Source organism: Peromyscus leucopus, chromosome 2 (genome assembly GCF_004664715.2).
Source record: "Peromyscus leucopus breed LL Stock chromosome 2, UCI_PerLeu_2.1, whole genome shotgun sequence".
NCBI classification, from domain to species: Eukaryota; Metazoa; Chordata; class Mammalia; order Rodentia; family Cricetidae; genus Peromyscus; species Peromyscus leucopus.
The window spans coordinates 124,005,955-124,027,379 of record NC_051064.1 but is presented as its reverse complement, the minus strand read 5'-3'; the positions used below and the strand labels follow the sequence as shown (position 1 = coordinate 124,027,379).

Genomic DNA, 21,425 nt, shown 5'->3' with positions numbered 1-21,425 from the left:
GGGGTAGAGCTCAGCCTGTTGTAGCACGAATCTTAATTAGTCTTAATAAAAACCCAGAGCCAGATATCAGGGTAAATGCTGAAAGATCAGAGAGACAAAGGAACAAGCCCCAGCCACCTCTCACCTCACCAACTCCTCAGTCAAAAAAGACGGAGCCACCTTACATTCCTTTCTCTGCCCAGCCATGTCACTTCCTGTCTCAACCTCCCTAGTGCTAGGATTAGAGGTGTGTGCTTCCACTGCCTGGCCTTTATGGCTAACTAGTGGCTGGCTTTGCCCTCTGATCTTCAGAGAAGCTTTATGTGTTAGAGCATACACAAAATATCACCATACCCTGTAGCAGGTTTTATAGCCACAAACAGTGGTATCCTGAAATGTTTATAGCTCTTAAGACCTTTCTGGTGCCATTTCTTTCAAAGTTGACACAACTTCTTTTAAAGTCTGGCTTGCTGTTGGAAAAGAATAGCCCACTTTTAGTAAAAAGAATGTTCTTTTTAACTCACTTTTAGTCCTGCCTAACAGAGCTGTTCCTCAGGCAGCTCTCCAAGATCCAGTTGTTGCCTGTGAGATGACTGACTGAGGGGAGCATCTTTCAGCAGGTGTGAAAAGGCACAGGGGTGAGGCCAGTGGGACATCCTAGGGTGCATCCTAGAGAGATTGCACCACCTTCTGGTTGAATCAGAGCTGCAGGTGCCTCAGAATTCCTTAGACCCTGAGAAAATTCTTAGATCACAGGCCTGTTTCTTGGGACTTTGGTTTAGAGCCAATGCTGGCATTCAGCAGCATGAGTAAGGTTTGGAATGTGTGGGATTAGTGTGTATTTTTGTGGGTTTCTACATCCAAGGTTTGAGTATAGGAATAGCTGGGAATCTGAGCTGGGTGAGTATACCCTTCAGAGTAGAAATAAACATTTTGTTGAGCCTTTACATAGGACTGCAGTTATCTTCTTGAGACTTTTACAAACAGAGAGGATTGTGTGGGGTGGGGGTGGGGATTGGGTTGTTGCTGTTTGTTTTTGACATAAAATGCCCTCATTGTGAGCACTTAATACTATGCTCACAGGTATGAGATAATATGTACTATGTCTCTGTTTTCCCCGACAGCAACTAATTTTCCTTTGAACTCAGAGGCCAAAGAATAAAAATAGTGTGTCTCTCAGTTGAAGCTTTGGTGATAGAGGAGATGGGCATAATGGAGTGGTTGCTTTCCCAAGCAGCCCCACCAGGAAGCTGTCTTCTCTCCCTGTTTACAGCTATTCCAGTTCTGAGGGTATGGTACCCTGGATAGCAGGGTGCTTGTCATGCAGGCAGGAGGCCATGTGTACCATATCTAATATGACAAACACACTTTCTTTAAATTAAAATTTTTATTTTATGTATATCTATATTTTATTTTATTTATATATTGTCTGCATATATGTCTGTACATGTCTGGCCAAAAGAGGGTGTTGTATTCCCTGGGGCAGGAGTTCCTGATGGTTGTGAGCCACCATGTAAGTGCTGGGAATTGAACCTAGCTCCTCTTCAAGGGCAGTCAGTGCTCTCAATAGCTGAGCCATCTCACCCACCTCCACAAACACATTTTTTGTTCCAAAAAAATTCACTCATTTATGGAAGTAAAGAATTAACACACGGGCAGTGGTGGCGCATGCCTTTAATCCCAGCACTCAGGAGGCAGAGCCAGGTGGATCTCTGTGAGTTCGAGGCCAGCCTGGGCTACAGAGTGAATTCCAGGAAAGGCGCAAAGCTACACAGAGAAACCCTGTCTCGGGGGTGGGGGTGGGAGGGTGGGAGTTACCACATACCCAACATCTTGTTCAAGAATTATTAACTCATAATTATAATCTCCTTTATAGCCTAATTCACTCCTCAAGCCTCAGCTCAGACCTTCTATGCTTTTATCTGTGAATATTTTGGTGTGTATCTCTGAAAAATCAGGTCTTTTTGTTTAAGCAAGCCACAATAAGTTCATACCTTAAAATTTAATACTTCATAAAACTATCACATATCTGATCAATGTTATGATATGCCCAGTGATCTCACTTTAAAAAAAAAAAAAAGTTTGGTTTGGCTTAGAATCCAAAATAGGTATACATATATATTGTATCAAATCTGTTTATTCCCATGTCCAATTTGCTGAAGAATTCAGAACTTTTATAGAGTTTATTAAGATGCTGATAGCATCCCTGGGGTATCTTCTAGGTGTCCTCTTTCCCGGTGTTGCCTGTAAACTACTAGTTAGGGCTAAACCTGGGGCTCAGTGACACAGCTTTAGAATGTTCTCTCTCCTTCCTCCCTCCTCCCTCCCTCCTCCCTCCCTCCATTCTTCCTCCTTCTCCCTCCCTCCTTCTTCCTGAGACAGGGTTTCTCTTTGTAGCTTTAGCTGTCTGTCCTGGAACTCTCCATGCAGACCATGCTGACCTAAGTTATCTTGCAGAGATCTCTCTGCCTCCGTCTCTAAAGTGTGTGCTGTGATTAAAGGTATGCACCACCACCTCCTGGCATAGGTCAGCTTTTTACTTCGGTTTAGTATTTTGTTATAGGGCATACTATAGACGTCATTTTTTTCTTCAGAAGTAGATGGCATTTGGGTTTCCCCCTTTGAGTATGAGGTTATTATAAACAATGATGTGATTTTTTTTTTTTTTTTTAACATTTCTGTGTGCATGTATATACACTCACACTCATGTCACAGTGTGCACATGGAGGTCAGTCTGAAACTTTCAGGAGTTGATTCTCCTTCTATCGGGTGGGTTCCAGGCACTGACCTCAGTCTGTCTGGCTTGGCAATACACACCTTTAACCACGGAGTTGTCTCACTGTCCCAGCATGAATATTTTTATAATCATCTTTGTGTAGACAATGCTTTCATTTCTCTCTTTTAAAAACATTTATTGAATTTTTTTTCATACAATATATATTGATTGTATTATTTTCCCTCCCCCAGCTTCTCCCAGATTTTCCCCACACAACTTCATGTTCTTTCTCTCTCAGTAGAAAGAAAAAACAAATGAACAAACAAATGAAAAAGATAAAACAAAACAAGAAACCCCTCACATACACACAAAAAGTAGATTCCGTTTTGTGCCAGCCAGCTGCTCCTGAGCGTGGGACCTGCCCTGGAGTGTGCAGTACAGTTGTAATAGCTCCCTGGCAAGGATGGAACTTGGTGTTCACTCCCCTTCTCTGTGCGAGGGTTTTGTCTGGCTGGAACTTTGCCGATTCATTTTTCTTGTATATATACTTATTAGATGTTCTCATCAAGATGACAACATATACATACATGTTGTGATGTATTGTTACTATATATAACTATGTGTAGCTGCATCCATGGTCATACACAAAGTAGAGCTGTTAGATGTTAGGAGAGCAGCAAAGTAATCATTCTAGCCAGTTTTTGCAGTTGGTGTTGATGAAGGAGCACACTGATGTTTGTGTACATGCAGATGATAGATCATTTGTTTTTGTGAAATAGAGGCCAGCTCTAGATTAAAACTTACTAGTACTGATGAGATTGGTAGTATCAATATCTTTATAGGGGGGACTTATGGTTTCTAAAACACTTTGACACATTTTTAAAATATGTGTTAAGTGTCTGGAGTTCTTTCATTTTAACTTGTGTTTTTAGTTATGAAAATTTCAAGGACTCAAAAGCATATGCAATCCTTATGTGTAGTCACTTTACAACGAGACAGAGGTTAATAGTTTGGTCTTTATGCTTCAGAGGCTTTTTCCTCTTCTTTTTCTTTAGAGAAACAAACCACTTCAGATACAGTCAGTTTTCTTGTTCCTTCTGCCCCATGGTGAATGCTCTTCTGAAGTTGGCATATATCATTCCTTAAATGCTTTTCTGTATTTACAATAGATTTGGGATCATAAACAATATGTGCTAGTATCTGTATGTTTGATGTTTCCAGTGTGCCCCACTCCAGCCTTGTGTATGTAAGACCCATGCTCTACTACCAAACTAAATACCCAGGCCTAGATTTTGTGGAGTTTGTCAGTGATGGTGACGGGTGGCCTGGCTTGTTCATCTGAACTGGTTTACAGAGTGTGATAGGAGTAGAGCTCCTCACAGCTATGCCACACTTAGGCTGTAGTGGATTACTTCGTTATGTAAGTCAAGTGCTCACTGTTACTGCGAGCCTCTGTGTGTGTGACCTTGCCATTGAGAGAAGAGACACCAGGACTGGAATTTCTAGGTTGTAGGTGGAGCCAGGGGACAACTCTTGGGAGTTGCTTCTCTCCTTCCCCTCATGGGGAGGGTTTCAAGGAGCAGACCTCTGGTGGGGAGCCTTCCTCAGCACACCTCCTAACCTGCTGAGCTATCTGACCAGCCCTCCTTTTCCTGTCTAGAACGTGTCTGCAAACTGCTCTCGAAACTGCTCTCTGACTCACAGTACTTGTTAGGCAATGTCGTTATTTGGCATATCGCATGTTTCTTGTGTGTTGGTTTGCTCTTTAGCCCTGCACTAGGAGTAAGCTTAGCAATGCCAAGGACTATCTTTGCTTGTCATAGAATAGGCACTCAATGAATATTCATTAAGTAGATGGATTGTTTCATGAATTTGATCATCTAAAAGCTGTGAAGGTAGGTTGACCAGACAAATGGGCTGTGATGGCTGTTTTTAGCATTGTTCAAGTGAGGAAACTGAAATGGAGCGACCAGCTGGCTGGCCTCTTTGGGCCACGTGTCTTTATAGCAATAACAGAATTCCTTTTCTCTAGGTTTGCTCAAGCCCTTTTGTGGTGTTGAGGACTTTTAGTTTCTCTCCCCCAACCTCCCTCCCAGAGCAGATCTTTTGTGGTCCAGGCTATCCTTGAACTTGTGATCTTTCTGCCTTCACCTTCCAAGTGCTTAATTTAAGTATAAACCACCATGCCAGTTGATTGTTCCTCCTCCTCTTTGAGGAGCTTTTATGTGCTTTATGGTGCTCAGTACTTGAGGTATGATAAGATGCCATTCATGTTAATAGAGTGAATGAATAAATGTGCTCTTTAACTCTGGCTATCTCTCAAATAGAACTATGGGTAATAAATGGCTAACTGTAAAAAGCCAGAGGAAAAGACTTGAAGAGTAAGTAGATCCCAGAAGTCAGCTTTCCCAGAAGGCACAGCCATGTGTTCGTAAGCTATACCAGGAGAAGGTCCATGAAGAGGTTAGTCCTGTGGTCAGAGTTAACTTAGTAAAACAGTAGAAGCAGCCCTAAGAACAAAACTCAGTACCTAAACTTTGGATCTTGGACAATACCTACTTTCTTTAGAATCCAGTTAAGGGGGAAAAAATAGTGTACTGGGATTCCTGTGGGAGCTAGGGATGGCTCCTAATGTTTAGCTCCAGGCATAAATAAATAGGAATAAAAGGGATTATTATAGATGGAGCAGACACTGAGCCAAGTGCTTTATGGACATTGTATCATTAGCCTTGTCTACAACCCCATTGCGTAGGTGGTAGTGTCTACATCTTATAGGTAAGGAAACTGAATCACTGAGTAAAGTAGTTAAGCTGCTCAGCTTAGAAGGGACCTAGTTCCACCTCACTGAAGCTTTTGTCCTTGTCTTGACCAGTTTCTCTCTGTAGCAGAAGAAAAGGATGCAACTGATATGTAATTGATGACAGTCAAGCTTGTGCCTTGTTGCATACAACTTGAGTCCCCTTATTTCTGTTTTGTTCATTGGATTTGTGAAGGTTTGGTGGCTGCATGAACAACTTGGTTGTAATGGCATGGTTTTTGTTGGGGAACTGATTTACCGAATCTGAGTTTCCTGTGCTCTTACTTGCTGTGTTTCATGATGTCCATAAGATGGCGCTGCAACTTTGCTGTCAGCTTTGGCAACAGGCTTAGGGGAGAAGCACCTGCTGGATTGGATGGGGCAGTCTCAAAGGAGGGCTACATAGGAGCAGGGGCTTGAGGGTTTCTTGTACCTTTTCTTCTAGGAAGGTTCGTTTTAGTTCTTCAGAGGAGGGTAGGGCTGTGCTGGTAAAAGTTGTTAGTGCTTACACAGAACATGGCAGAGCCCAGGGATTCATCGCTAGCCAGTAAAACAGCAAACCCCATTACATTAATACACACACACACACACACACACACACACACACAGAGAGCAAACCCCATTACATTTAATACACACACACACACACACACACACACACACACACACACACACACACACGGTGTGGCTCAGTGGTGGTGTGCTTGCCTCTAGCATGTACAACGCCCTCTGATTCCCAGCACTGTGGGAACAGAAAAGGGTAAAGAGCTACAACAGAGAAGACACATGCATGCCTCTTTCCTTCCATTCCATTCAGAGTCAACCTTTGGGTTGTGGCGCATTCTCATTTGTTAGACAGTGTACTGAAAACACGTGGGCAGAGGAATCCTGCTGATAGCGCAGGGTGTAGTGTGTGAGTCTCACTTAAAGTACCCTTCCGACATCATTCTGTTTCAGTTTGAGTGAAGATCCCTGAGTCTCCGTCCCGCCACCACTGCTCCCTCCCCAACTGTCAGCAAGTGTTGGTTCTCTGTTGCTCAGCTGCAGAGTCCAGTTGCTAGCTTAGAACTGCGGGGTATCTTCTTGTTTCGTGTGGCTGAGAGCAGATTGCCCTCCTTCTAGCTATTAGAATGGAGCCAAAATGAAGTCTCTTTTATTCTTTGGGTATTTTTGTGACAGGGTCTCACTCAGTAGCCCAGACTAGCTTCAGACTTGCTTTGAAATCCTTCTGGTTTAGCCTCCCAAGTGCTGAGATTACCTATATGAACCATTTTACCTGGTTAAAATGAAGTCTTAGAAGGATTGTGCCTGGTGTTGCCACTTATTTGAACTTGGACAAGTTAATCAGCTTTCTTAAATCTGAGTTTCTTTACTTACAAAATTACATGATTGATGTGAGAATTAAACAGGATAATATATACATATATATGCATATCTTTACAGTATTTGATACATAGCAAGTGTTCAAAATACCATAGCATCATATTTTGGCAAAAGCAACATCAGTGATTACTATTGAACATTTGACAAATGCTGTTTGTGGTGACCTGGCTTTTGTATTGTATTGGCAAGTGATCACCTGTCTATCAAGCTTTAACATACTGTATTCAAAAGCCGATTTCCAGGTGTTTCATCCATGTGTTAATGGCCATCAGAATTAATAGTTGTTTTTCTTTCTTTCTTTGGAGATGGTCACAAATGCCACAGGAGGATAGATTTTTTCCATGCCCCTGTTCCTTTTCTTAATGGAAGGAGTGGGCTCTAGGCTTTCTTGGGTTAAAATCTGATTATGTATATCTTACTTGCTATTCTCCTTTGGACATCTTGGAGCAGAGATTAAAACGTATTTCATGTTGTAGTTTGGGAGCCATAATTGCAGCTTCTCCGGTCTCGTCTCCCTTCCCCTCCCTGGTTAGTAGCAGCCGAGCTGGTTTGCTTCCCCCTCCTTGATATTGTTCTCCTCCTCCTTCCTCCAGGGTACCTCTTCCTTTCCCCTCCCTTTTCCATTTACTCTTACATTCTCCCCTCCTCCTCCCTCTCCCTGGTTTCCAGCTCCCTTTTGCGTTCTGTTTGTGTTACTGAGGGCAGTGCTCCAATTACCTCATATTTGGAGAGAGGAAGCAGCAGCCAATCCGGTTTCTGTCTGCTTTTAGGTCAAGTGATTTCTGAACTGCAGTGAGATGCTTTGAAATTTGTCTTGTTGCAGCTCTGAGCCTGTAAGATGGCTGTCTGAATCGAGCGGCTGGAAGAGACAGAGAGAGGCAGAGAGGCGGGGAGGGAGGGAGAAAGGATTGGAGGGATTGCCGGCATAGTGCATTTTTTTTTGAATGTGCATTGAATCCGATGAAGCCAACATTGGAATTTCTCTGGGATCCAAGGACTGATTTAACTGCGTTTTTTTCTGAGATTGGGAGAGGAAAGAAATGGGAAATTCACTGGGCTGTGTTAAGGAGCCGAAAGAGTCCATAGCTGTTCCTGAGAAGGCTCCCATATCTCCTAAGAAGAGGGTTCGGTTCAAAAGGAAGTGGAGAGGGAAGAAAACCCCTATTCTAGAAGCATCTCCCAAGGAGGAACCTTTGGAAGGCACTGGAGTCATTGAAGAGACTGAACCCCTAACCAAGTTAACAACGAGTCTCCCAAAGGAGCACGCAGTAGGAGGGGCCGAGCACCCCCCATTAGACTCTGTGCTGCCTGGAGACTCAGCTCCCAACTCAGGGGTGGGCGATCAAGGGATGATTGTGCAGGTAAAGGAGAGATTCCAAGCAGAGATCCAAACTGCTCACCTTTTGTTGGAGAATGAGTCATCAGTTGTTGGAGGGGTCTGGGATTCCCTGGAAAAGGGTATGACCGTCATTGCTCACCTGCTTGATAACCCAGCGGAAAGGAACTGTGAGAAATCTGTGAGCCAACTGGTGGAATTTCCGAGGACAGCATCCTGCAGCAGCAGGGCTGTGCTGCTGCCTTTGCAAGGAGAGACTGCAGTGGAGCAGGGAGGCACGCTGCTTGGATTTCGGAGCAGCACTTTGCCTGGGACAGACTACTCCTCTGACACAGGAGATCAAGACCAACTTTCAGAGGGCTGGAGTGTGGGGGGAAGAACCAAGAACGTTCTGAGTGCCCCTCCCACAGAATCTTGGATTGCTAAGTGCTCTGTTGTTTCATCAATACTAAAACAGTCAGGAGAACCTATTTGCATAGAACCTACCCACGTGGGTCAAGTGTCCCACAGGGGTCCCATCATGCCTGCTTCCCAGAGTGATTTATCTGTCAGTGGCATCGCTGTGAGCATTTTGCCGTCTTCCTCTGGCTATGGCAGTGATGGGCTGCATCTACATGGGATCCGGCCCGAAGATACAGAACCTGAAAAGACTTCCACACCCTTCTCAGAAGAGGATGGTACCCTGTCATTGGAGGCAAGCCATACTGATCGTGGGGTCTGGAGGAGGTGGGTGGTATATTTGGGGTAATCAAACTGTCTTCTGGAATCCTGCCTCTCAGGCATATTAAAAAGTGGAGTGGGGTAAGCAGTCAGGGTCTTGGTGCATTTCAAACTTAGCACTGCACAGGGCACTGTGAGTTAGTGATTGCTAGGGTTTGGCAAGCAGAATCTATTTCAGGTCTGTCCCTTGATGCTTAAAAGCAAGGCTTGTTGGCTCTGGGGAATCCCAGGTTCTGAGTATCTGTGTAGTATATATAATTGCTGAAGCTATCTGGTAGGATTGTCTTTCAAGTGCAGTGCTGGATAAGTCCTCCTACTTAGGCAGGCTCTTGGTTTGTTTACCTCCTCCAAGAAGTTATGGTGTAGTCCAAAGGGGAAGGGGAAGCCTAGCTTAGTTCCTAAGATTGATATGGGGAAGAAAGGGATCTTGATGGCTTGGAGAGCAAGGCAGTTGTCTTCAGGGTGCTTGTTCTTCTCTCTGGAGAGTGGTGTTCTTAGTAGAGCTGATGTAATCTCTTCCCTGTGAGGACGTATGTAATGACAGCACTCACTGTGTGTTTGTATAGAAGCAGAGGACTCTTCCTCCTTGGCTTCTAATTTTAAAATTAGAGGAGACCAGGAGACATGCTGGAGGGGTGGACAGGGGGAGGAAGAGGGGAGGAGACAAAGAGGGAAATGAGTGAATGAGATTCAGAACTACGAAGTTTACTTTGTGCTTGAACTTCTTTAGGGCTTTACTATGTCTTGTTAGGCAACAGTAACTGCTGTGACTATTTCTAGGATTCAAAAATCAGGCGAGAATTCAGAAAGCTGGATACCATGATAAGGTCACAGGAAGATTCTGAGTAGCATACAATGTAGCATGTAGATCATCCATGGTTGAATTTTTATTGGTATATTTGCCTCTGCAGCATATGAAGCACAAGCTTTAGAGATGCAGAACGTTTTTTTTTTTTGTTTGTTTGTTTGTTTTTGTTTTTTGTTTTTGGCTTAGCTGTAGACAAGTGATACTAACTACATGGTTGCCTTGATATATGAAGGTAACCTGCGTGTTGGACACTAACACAGTGAGGTAAAGATAAACTCAAAACTTAAGGTGATCTATGTTTGAAATTCCTTCTTGGATAGGCCCATCTCCATACCATCTTTTACTACAGTTTGGAGACCTCCAGTAACATCCTAAAAAGTGGCCATTGAGAAATATCTTTTGGGCTGGGGATACAGCTCAGTCTCGAGAGTGCCTGCCTAGCATACCAGAGCCCTAGTTTAGTCCCCACCACTAAGTAAACTAGACTTGGTGGTCCATGCATGCAATCCTGTCATTCATGAGGTGGATACAGGTGGTTTAGAAGTTCGAGGTTATTCTCTACTACACAGTGAGTTACAGGTTAAAGGCTAGTCTGAGATATGTGAGAGCTTGTCTTAAGTGGGGGAACCAAAAATAAAAACAAAAGGACTAGCATGATGGCTTAGTGGGTGAAAGCACTTGCTGCTTAATAGTTTGAGTTTGATCCCCAGAATCAAGTAAAAAGGTAGACGAGGACGGACTCTACAGCAGGCCCTGGGACACGTGTGCCCGCATACGATAGCAAGTCAACTTCGGAAACATAAATTAAGTCTGGGGCTTTGTCAGCCTGGAATACAATTGCACTGTGTGAATAAAGTGTGCACTGTGGTGGGAAAGAAGGCAGGGGAGCTACTGGTGCCAGCACTGGGGTTTATTGGGTAAGAGAGAATATCCGAGGCAGCGTTTATTTATTTTCTAATGGGTAGATGTTGAATAATTGAAGTAAAGCCAGCTGCTGAAGTGGCTTATATTTAAAACTAATGCTATTAAAGTTGATATTGTGGAGTCATAATATTATACAAGATTCATATAATTATAAGATGCTCATAATCAAGTGTGAGACTTTTTTTTCATTTTTGGTTTTTCAAGACAGGGTTTCTTTCTCTATGTGGCCCAGGCTGTCCTGGGACTTACTTTGTAGACCAGGTTATCCTCAAACTTACAGCAATCCGCCTGCCTCTGCCTCCCGAGTGCTGAGATTAAAGACATTCTCCGCCTCCACCACCACCCCTGGCAACTTCTACTCTCTTCTTGACTTTGTGGACGTGGACGTGTCCCTTGATTGAGCAAGAAGCCTAAGTGTAAGACTTTTTAGAAAGGATGAAGTGGAAACATTTTGGAACTCATGATGGAAATCAGTCCTAGATACTGAAGTGTGCATGGGTAGCAGTGGTACTTTTCCATGAGGCTGTGTCTTCTGGGAGGTAAGGTTCTTTACAATTCTGTGAGGAATCTTAAAAGATTGGTGGGAGAATATTTTGGGCAGTGAGTGATCTGTAGCTTGATATTATTAACAGTAGGATGATTCTTTGGCTGTTTAGTATGTGAGTCAAGTTGGTATGTGATATTTTCTGAGCAGCTAGCCTTTGCTTCCATCACTTCTACCTCTCTGCCAAGTTCAGTTGGACTACTCTGATAGGGCCAAGGGTAGGAAACTAAGTGACTGAGTCTCCATGCAGACAGACATCTGCCATGCTTCTGAGGCTCAGTGTTCTTAATGGGGCTATGGACCGACATATGTGACCTAAGATATAACTTCTAAGAAATAACTTCTTAGATTAAATATGAAATTCCTTCAGAATGAAAATCTTTAAGCCACAGGGCATGAAAGCTGCATAGTCTCTGAAGACATAATGTGTCTTCAGGGAGCTTGTCCCTTACTTGCCAACTAGTCGCAGGCCTACAGGACAGCGGCAGCTAGGAAGAGAGCAGCATGTTCTGACCCCATAGGCATTTGTAAATGTGGAGTGGGACTCCTAGGCAGGCATCTGCCTTGAGGACAAGCTCCCTCTGTAGGGTGGGAGCTTGAGGCCAGTGGAGGAGGAGCAGCTGTGGCTGCTCACATAGCTCCTGGCTCTGGATTGTTTGCTTGTATTGTGTTTTGTTTCTAATGTATTAGAGTAGTAATACATCTCAGAGGATAATGTGAGTTACTGAGTGGCAGGTGTCTGCCCAACACTCCCATGCTGATTGGCGTAGGGCGTGCTCATGGAGCTGGTGACACAACCTTACACTGCGAGTTTGTTGCTTTTCAGAAATGGAGCTGATGCCCATTCTTGCCAAGTGCGTGTTTTAGATAATAGAAGTTAATGGTGGCCAGTGCTACAGTTGAAACTTCCCTTGTCAGGAAATAGTTAAAGAAGAAGGAGGCTGACTGAGGGCAGCCAACAAGCATGGTTCGGAGCGCTAATAAGAAGACTGCGTTTGCAGCTGGAGCGTACAGGCTAACAGTAGCCTTTGCTTTGAGGTCAGACAGGCCTTTTGGCCCTTTCCTTCTTTCCGGACTCTACTTTCTGCCATCAAGATCTAGAATATGTGGCCCATTTAAGCAAGGAAAATCGTTGAAAAATCCCTCATCTTCCCACTTTGTTCCTGCCTCCAGTCTCCTGCCCGTATAGCTAGTGGATCCCATTGCACAGGAAGGGAGCTCATAAGCCACACCTTAGAGCCCTCCAATTTTAGGGAGGAGTTAGAAAAGTCCAGGGGCCAGAAATGGGAAAGAGGCCAGCTGGCATACTGTTTTCTGGGCCTAATTAGCCTTTCTATCCCTTCCCCATTTCTCTACTTTAATTACAGGGAGAGTTGTTTTACTCACATTGGTTTTGTATTGTAAGAAGAAGCAAAACTAAACTAGACATGATAATACTGGGAGAATGTAGAAGATAGTTTTGATTAGGATTTTTCTTTTAAGGTTTTGTTTCTTTTTAAATATGTACTAAATTAAATGCTGGGCAAGGTGGCTTATACATACCCTTGGGAGATAAAGGTAGGAGCGGCAGGACTTCATAGTTCTCAGCTACATGGTGAATTCCAATGCAGCCCGGGGCCAGCTATGTGAGACCCTCATCTCAAAACACAGACCAAACAAAAATATTAATTAAAAATGTGCTATAGAATTATTACTTTGGGTCTAACAATAGTGAAATTACGTTAAAAAAAGAAACATTTTTGGGGCTGGAGAGATGGCTCAGAGGTTAAGAGCACCGACTGCTCTTCCAGAGGTCCTGAGTTCAAGTCCCGGCAACCACATGGTGGCTCACAGCCATCTGTAATGAGATCTGGCTCCCTCTTCCGTATACATAGTAAATAAATAAATCTTAAAAAAAAAAAAGAAAGAAACATTTTGGAGATAGTTACTAAAGTGTTTATGGAGAAAATAATATATATCTTTTAATAGTAATAGGGAGGAGTAAAGTAGGCATTGTGGATGAAAAAAATTAGCTATATGAGCTGATAATAGTGAAACTAGGTGCTGGGTGGATAGGGACTTTTGCTGTTATCTCTTGGTATGTATTTAAAATTTTACATTTTAAATGTTAGGTTAGGTAAAATGAAATGTAACAGTAGTGATAAAATTATTATATAATGCGTATACTAAAAGGGGGCTACAATCTGGAATGTGTGACATGTTCAACTGACGTGATTACAAGTGTGGCATGGATTGCCTGGATTTGAATCTCAGCCCTGTGGCTTACAGTATACCTTGTAAAACTGTATATTTCAGATAATAATAGCATGCACTTTTGGGGCTATTGTGGGAGTTAAATGAGTTGAAAGCAAGGTACAATGCATGTTAGCAATTAATGTCATTTAAAGAATTTTACAGGGCTGGAGAGATGGCTTAGTGGTTAAGAGCACCGGCTGCTCTTCCAGAGGTCCTGATTTCAATTCCCAGCAACCACATGGTGGCTCACAGCCATCTAGAATGAGATCTGGTGCCCTCTTCTGGCCTGCAGGCATACATGGGGGAAGAATACTGTATATATAATAAATAAATAAATCTTTAAAAAAAAAAATAAAAAATAAAGAATTTTACAAATAACATGGAAAGGACAAGTTCCTTGTAGAAAAATAGAGAAACTCTCAGGAACAAGCAGTTCACATGCACATAAGCACACATCCTACAGATGCCTCCTCATACACATAAGAAGACTGTCACTGCTGATGAGCAACAAGATACCATTTTCCACTCTTCATGGCAGAAAAACCTTGAAAATGCCTATTGCAAGAGGATTTGGCCTCTGGGGACAAATATAAATTTGTACTGTAATTTGGGATAAAAATGCCCACATCCTATGACCTTGGCCTTTCTTTCTTTCTTTCTTTTTTTTTTTTTTTTTTTTTTTTTTTATATAAAAAAAACCCATTCATTTAACATATCTTATGTACATTGCTGTGAAGGTGTCAGATCTCCTGGAACTGGAGCCATAGACAGCCATGAGCTGCCAAGTGGGTGCTGGGAATTGAACCCAGGTCCTCTCAACCACTGAGCCATCTCATCTCTCCAGTCCTGACCTTGGCCTTTCATTTTGCTTATATTCTCTTACAAGATTCTGTGAATTAGAATGCCGATAGGCCTTCCCCTGACCTCTCCTGTTGCTATAAATCCTTTTCTCTCTACTCCTGAGATACAGAGCTGCTAGTAGATACCCTGCCTGGACATTTATAAAGAGCTGTGCACTGACCCTCACTTGCTCTTAAATGAAAGTTTTCAAGGCGTGATGGCTCCTGTCTAGAAGTTTGAGACCAGCTGGGAATTTCCGTGCACCATAATCACACTTGTTTGCTCAGAGCATCTAGTCATTTCATTTCTGGAGGCTTGTACAGATTTACAAGTCTAGATCCCCAACCTAGCATTCCAGTGCCTCCACAATCTAGTTTCTGTCCAGCCTTCTCTCCTTTCTTTTCCCACTTCAACTTTCCCATCCTCTCACATCAACCCCTGTTTACCCCACCCTGCGGTGTGTCAGGTCTCACTGCATAGGCTAGGTTGACTTCAAATGACAATTTTATCCCAGTGTCCAGTTTGGAATTCTCTTTTACTCTCTGTTTTTCAGTTCTGTAACATCCTTTAAGGATGAATCTAAGTAATACTCATTTTTGAAATCTTATTGATCTTTGCAAAGCACAGTAAATTTCAATCCTCCTGAGATTCTTTGGGGTGTTATGATTATTGCTTATTGGGCATCGAATTACTTACAACTTTCATGTAACTGTGAGATATGAAAAAGATAAGATGAACTTTTTAGCTCCAGGTACTAGTCTTCTATAAACAAAAATTATTGTTTTTGAGTTTGTAATACCGTCTTGTTATGGCCTCCCAATGAAGTTGTAGCCAGATCATTACCAAAAAACCAAACCAAACAAAAATAACTGAATAAATCTCTGTCACCATGTACTAGTTCAATCTGTATTAATTTGGTAGAGATCAAGTGACATGATCCATTTAAAGAAAAGGGGAGACAAAAAAGCCAAGAAGGTTGTTATTCTCCTTGGGAATATAGCCTTCTGACTTGAAGTGTTGGATGTTAAATGTTTTTCAAGGGACAGAGAGATGCCTCAGTGGATGAAAAAGGCACTTGCTGTCCAGCTGAGCTCCACCTTTGGAACCTGCATGGTGAAAGCATAGAATCAGCTCTTCCAAGCTATACTGTACTGACCCCCATATGCATGTGTGGAGCAAGCACACATGCCCCCCCCCAACACACACACACACACACACACACACACACACACACACACAGTAAACAAATAAAAGAAAAATAAATCAGTTGAGGTGTTTTTAGGAGGTTAGATGATTGGTAAGCAAAGTGCTCCCTGTGCAAGCAGGGGACTGGAATTCAGGGATAGTGGTTATTAGAACCGAATTGGTGAGGTTCAAGTTCAATGAGAGACCCTGTTTACAAAACCAAGGTGAACAGTGATAGAAGAAGACACCCACAGTTGACTTCCGACCTTTGCCTGTGTGCACATGCATGCATAAATGCACACACACACAAGCCTGAGTGAATTTTTAAGGGCTAGTAGATAATCAGTCAAGTGTTTGTGTTGTAACACAAGGACTGACCCCCAGAACTCACACGTAAAAAGCCAGGCGTGGTGACTTGTAATCACAGTGCTGGGGAAGTGGAAACCGTCCAGCCAGTGAGTTCCAGGCCTGTAATAGATCCTGTCCTGTCCCCTGTGCCCCCAACAGGGTTTCTCTTTGTAGCCCTGGCTGTCCTGAAACTCGCTCTGTAGACCAGGCTGGCCTGGAACTCAAGAGTTCCACCTGCCTCTGCCTCCTAAATTCTGGGATTAAAGGTGCCCCACCACTGCCCAGCTGTTCTTGTCTATAAAAAGAAAACCAAACAGGAACAAACAGAAAAGGTGTTTCAAAACTGAGGAACAATAGCTGAGGATGTCTTCTGGCCTGCACACTCACCATTAGTTATAAAGCTCCCGTAGTGGCCACTAATCTGGTGTTACACAGCTAGATTCTCGTGGTTAGGAATCAAATTTTTGGAGACCCAGACTCAGAAAAAAAAGCATGGCTGTATTACAAAAGTCTTAAAGAGAGATGTAGGTGATATTTCTAGAAAATTGCTCATCAGATAGTTTTACTGATTTAAAAAAAGATATAGCAAAAATAACATTTGAATAGCATTTTAGCATAATCATAAAAAATGCTAAATCAATTACACAGTTTAACTTGTATAGGAGACCAGCCCCCACACTTATTTACCCCAGGAAATCTTGAGGAATGAGGGATAAGAGACTTAGTTAGAAATAGAGAGGAGAGAAACAGAGAGAAAACACAGGATAGAATCGGTGGGTCTGGATCCTTATCCACCACCCCAGAACTTTATTACAAAGTTCTATTTATAACAATGCCAAGAGTGGAGCAAAAGACCTCCCCCTTGCTAGTTACCATCACCTGGTACCCAGGCCCGTGATCCAGGCAACTTCTTATGCAGTCCTGCTGGGTACAGCCGCTAGGAAACCTAGTGGGCTCCAACAAACTTGATTATTGCTTTCATTTTATTTGTGGAGGGGGTGTGGATATATGTAGGAATGCGGGCGCGTGTGTGCATGTGTATATGTGCACATGTATGTAGAATTCAGAGGCTTTACAACATGGAGCATCTTCCTTAGTTGCTTTCTACCTTGGTTTTTTGTTTCTTACTAAACCTACAGCTTGCCAATTTTCTAGTCTAGCTGGCCAGTAAACTCTAAGGATCTACCTGTCTCCACCATCTACCCATTAGAAAATGAATAAACGCTGCCTCGGATATTCTCTCTTACCCAATAAACCCCAGTGCTGGCACCAGTAGCTCCCCTGCCTTCTTTCCCACCACAGTGCACACTTCATTCACGCAGGGCAATTGTATTCCAGGCTGACAAAGCCCCAGACTTAATTTATGTTTCTGAAGTTGACTTGCTATCGTATGCGGGCACACGTGTCCCAGGGCCTGCTGTAGAGTCCATCCCCGTCTACCTTTTTACTTGATTCTGGGGATCAACTCCGTACTGTACACCTGGCATAAGGTTAAGATGTTGGCAAATGCTTATAGAACTATTAGGAAATATTATGTTTGTGGGAATGCTTTGGAGAAGACATTAACTGTGCCTTGTATAGTGTATGATAGGAGGAGGCTCGAACGGACATGTGTAGTCTCTGACATGGTTTTGAGGCTGTCTTCTTACCACTCAGCCAGGGAAGGAAACTCCCTGAAGTGGAAGGTGTATCTCTGCTTTGAGTGTTAAGGTAAATGCTTCGGCAAACCCTAGTGATGGGAGACATACTACATGAGAGAATTACGTGAAGAGATGGACAAAAGCCGCATTTAATTACTGAGATGCTGGTGATGATAATCATATTTTTCTCAACCAGTTTACAGTCTAGAAAGGGTTGTAATCCAAACATGGTATTTTTTTTTCTTCCCCAAGGGAGCCAAACATTTCTTTGTCTCATTAAACCTGTGTTGAAAATCTGAAGTAAAGCTCTTCACTAAAGTGGTTTCAATGCTGTCACCATTAGTGAGTGTGCTCACGTCTTCTGTGAGTAGGTGCTGCTGTCACAATTAGTGCACTAAACTTGTTTAACTTTATATGCTGCTTTGAATTTGCAGTTTGCTGGATTCTTGATAGACTTTACCCTCAGATGCTTTCATGTATTTACTTTTACTATTTTATTATAAACTGAATAATTATTAATTAAAAAGTCCTCACTATTTGATCAGCACATGAGGCGAGTGTGCGCAGTATTCAGAATCTCAGAGCTGGGCATTATTTCTTCACAACATCTGAGCTGCTGTTGATGTGTCCAGTGACCAGGAGCTCACCCTCATTTTCAGATAGTTTGGTATTAGCATGCGGTGCCCAAACCTCAAGAAACCTATAGAGAGAAAGTTAAATATAAGAATTAATAATTGGTAGTACAAAATAACATCCAGTTAAATGATGATACAGTTTGTCAGGGCTGTTGGTGTTAAAGAATTACTAAAGGAAAACCATCATTCAGTGAAGAGAGAAACAAGATCTTTTTATCATAACCCTGAGTTTGGGGTAGATTACCATATCTCCCCTGAAAAGATGGTCATTATCACTCCTGTTTTTACGCATGTAAGAACTGACCTTGAAGCTGGGAGGATGGGATTCAAATTCTGGTCTGTGTGGAATCACAGGTATGCACATTTTCTCCTGCTGCGTTCCTGCTTCTCTAAAGTAGATCTGGTGTTCCACTTTAAGAAATGTCTTCAAATATCTTTAATTTTTCTTAAATAAAAGTGTGCAGAGCTGAAGAGATGGCTCAGTGGTTTAACATACTCACTGCTCTTTCAGGGGACCCAAATTCAATTCCCAGCACCCACAACAGGCAACCACCTGTAATCCCAACTCTAGGTGTATCTGACACCCCTTGCCTCTGTGGACTCCTGCACCGATGTGCACATGCCCCTCCCCCACAACTGGGTGATGTTGACACACGCCTTTAATCCCAGCACTAGGGAGGCAGAGACAGGCAGATCTCTGTGTTTGAGGCCAGCCTGGGCTACAGAGCAAGTTCCAGGACAGCTAGGTCTACAAAGAGAAACCATGCCTCAAAAAACTAAACAAACAAAAAACCAAGGGGGTGGGGCGGGGAGACAACCAAACCAAACCGTACCAAACAAAAAAAAATCCCACTCAAATCCTATCAAATCAGAAAGTGCTGATTGGTCTATAATGATAACAAAATAAATGGAGCGAATATTCAATATTGGACATTATCATGTACGATCATAGTATGTAGACTAAAAACAATACAACTATGCTAGATGTCAGTTTTGAATTAAGTCTTAAAGGATACGTAAAACTTGTTAGGAAATGATGAAGAATATACACAAAATATTTTATATAAAAATGTTTACTGAGCAAAAGTAAGCATGAGACAGCAAAAAGTTATAAATATCTTAAACTCTAATGAGAAATCACTGGTTACAAATTATAGCCCATATTCAGTCCAGAAGTCTTTGGAAAATAGTCATTAAACTTTATAAAAAGAAGCAGAATACTCAAACCCAGAGATCCACCTGTCTCTGCCTCCTAAGTGCTGGGGTTAAAGGTGTGGGCCACCACCGCCCGGCCAGTTGGATACATTTTAATTTGTGTTTTTCCAACTACCAGAGGGGTTGAACATCTGTTGGAGCTGTCATCAACAGTGCTGCCAGCCAGTTTGGGTCTCTCTTCCTTCATTAGTCATACTAGAGAGAGAGGAGAAAGACGAGACTTCATCATCTTCGGAGGGCTTATTCCATGTCTCATCTGTTTGCAGATCTCTGACATCTACATTAGTGGGGAGTCGGGGGATATGTCTGCCAAGGAGAAACTACTCTTGTGGACTCAGAAAGTAACAGCTGGTTACACAGGGATCAAATGCACCAACTTTTCTTCCTGCTGGAGTGATGGGAAAATGTTCAATGCGTTGATACATAGGTACAGGTACGTGCAATGGGATCTCCGTGCTCTTAGAACGAATTCTTCTCATCTCATCGTCGCCTTCCACCAAGGATTAGACCGTAATGAACTGTCATACCATCATCCCCTTCCACCAAGGATTAGACCCCAAGTCACTGCTTTGTTTGGAAAGCAGTCTTTATTGAGCCCTACTGTTTAGGCACTGGCCGAAGGAGTAAGCCGGTCAATGTTCTTGCTTTCAGGGAGCTGCCTGTCCACTGAGGAGGACAGGCAGTAAACAGACCTGCATGCTGTCATACAGTGGCAGGCGCAGTAGAAGAACAGAGGTTTAGGGTTATGGTAATTTAGACAAAGGTGACCAGAGATAGCCTCTTAGATGAGGATGTCAAAAGTGAGCCGTGTAGGCTCTGGGGTCAGAGCATCTCAAGCAGGGTGCACAGGGCCTGAAGTGGGACTGGATCAAAGTCAGGAGCAGCAGCTGACTTGGAATTACCTGAGGAATGGAGATAGGAGTGTGAGCCACAAGAACAAAAATAATTTGAGCTCTGAGTGGTCATATACATGTATCAATTTTCACTTTGTACTAGTTTATGAATTTGTGTAAGCTTAAAATTGGGTAGCATTAGATGCCTGGTGTGCAATTAAAAATAGGTTCAGGATTAGTATCCTCCTACCTCCTGCTTTCTCTCTAATTCATTCAGTGTTTTGCGTTCTGGGAACGTTAGGTTCTCCTGTATGAGCTCATGTGCTGTGTAGATGATGGTTTTTCCCATGCCTTGGTGGACTTTTATAGACCCGATTTGGTGGATATGGAGAGAGTGCACATCCAGAGTAACCGGGAGAATTTGGAGCAGGCTTTTGAAGTAGCTGAGAGACTCGGGGTCACCAGATTGCTGGATGCAGAAGGTGAGAGTACTGAATTTTAAGGACATTTAGCATGTTTACATAATTCCTTCTCCTGGCAAGTTCCCCTGTTTTGACCAAGAAATTCTACCTTTCTCTCAGATGTGGATGTGCCATCTCCAGATGAAAAGTCTGTAATCACTTACGTGTCTTCAATTTATGATGCCTTCCCCAAAGTCCCTGAGGGTGGCGAAGGGATCAGTGCTACGGTAAAAGAACATTTTCCTAAAGTACCTTGATTTGTTGAGGTAGAGTGCCTTCACTAGCTAGTGTTACTTAAATTCTTATGTATTTACGAAGACCACCTTGAGTCAACATTACCTCTATCATAATGGACACTGTCATAGGAATGAGCCTCAGCATTGCTCATGGTTTTTTTTTTTTTTTTTTTTTTTTGGTTTTTTTTTCGAGACAGGGTTTCTCTGTGTAGCTTTGCGCCTTTCCTGGAGCTCACTTGGTAGCCCAGACTGGCCTCGAACTCACAGAGATCCGCCTGGCTCTGCCTCCCGAGTGCTGGGATTAAAGGCGTGCGCCACCAACGCCCGGCAGCATTGCTCATGTTATACCATCTCCCATAGACCATAGACTGATACAAGTTTGATTAGGCACCATGGCTGTGAGCGCTAGGCTAGCCTTGAACTCATGGTCCTACTGCCTCAGCCTCCCAAGTGTTGTAATTACAATGTGAAGAATCACCTTTGGTTTATGGTCTTCCTACCTGTCAGGGTGCTTTCAAACTGAGACTTTGAGGATTAAGTTGAACATCTGTCTAGGCAATTAGAAGAGGGTTTTGTATGGCATGGGGTGG

General features: G+C 42.9%; 1 protein-coding gene across 1 annotated transcript in view; it reads left to right on the top strand.

Moving 5' to 3' along the window:
* Positions 1-21,425, top strand: part of Macf1 (microtubule actin crosslinking factor 1) — a 339,831-nt gene that overhangs the window by 151,923 nt on the left and 166,483 nt on the right. The window contains exons 8-10 of the mRNA XM_037203340.1: positions 19,572-19,738; positions 20,508-20,620; positions 20,720-20,826. Coding sequence (XP_037059235.1) covers positions 19,572-19,738; positions 20,508-20,620; positions 20,720-20,826 — 387 coding nt within the window. The remainder of the gene's footprint in view (positions 1-19,571; positions 19,739-20,507; positions 20,621-20,719; positions 20,827-21,425) is intronic.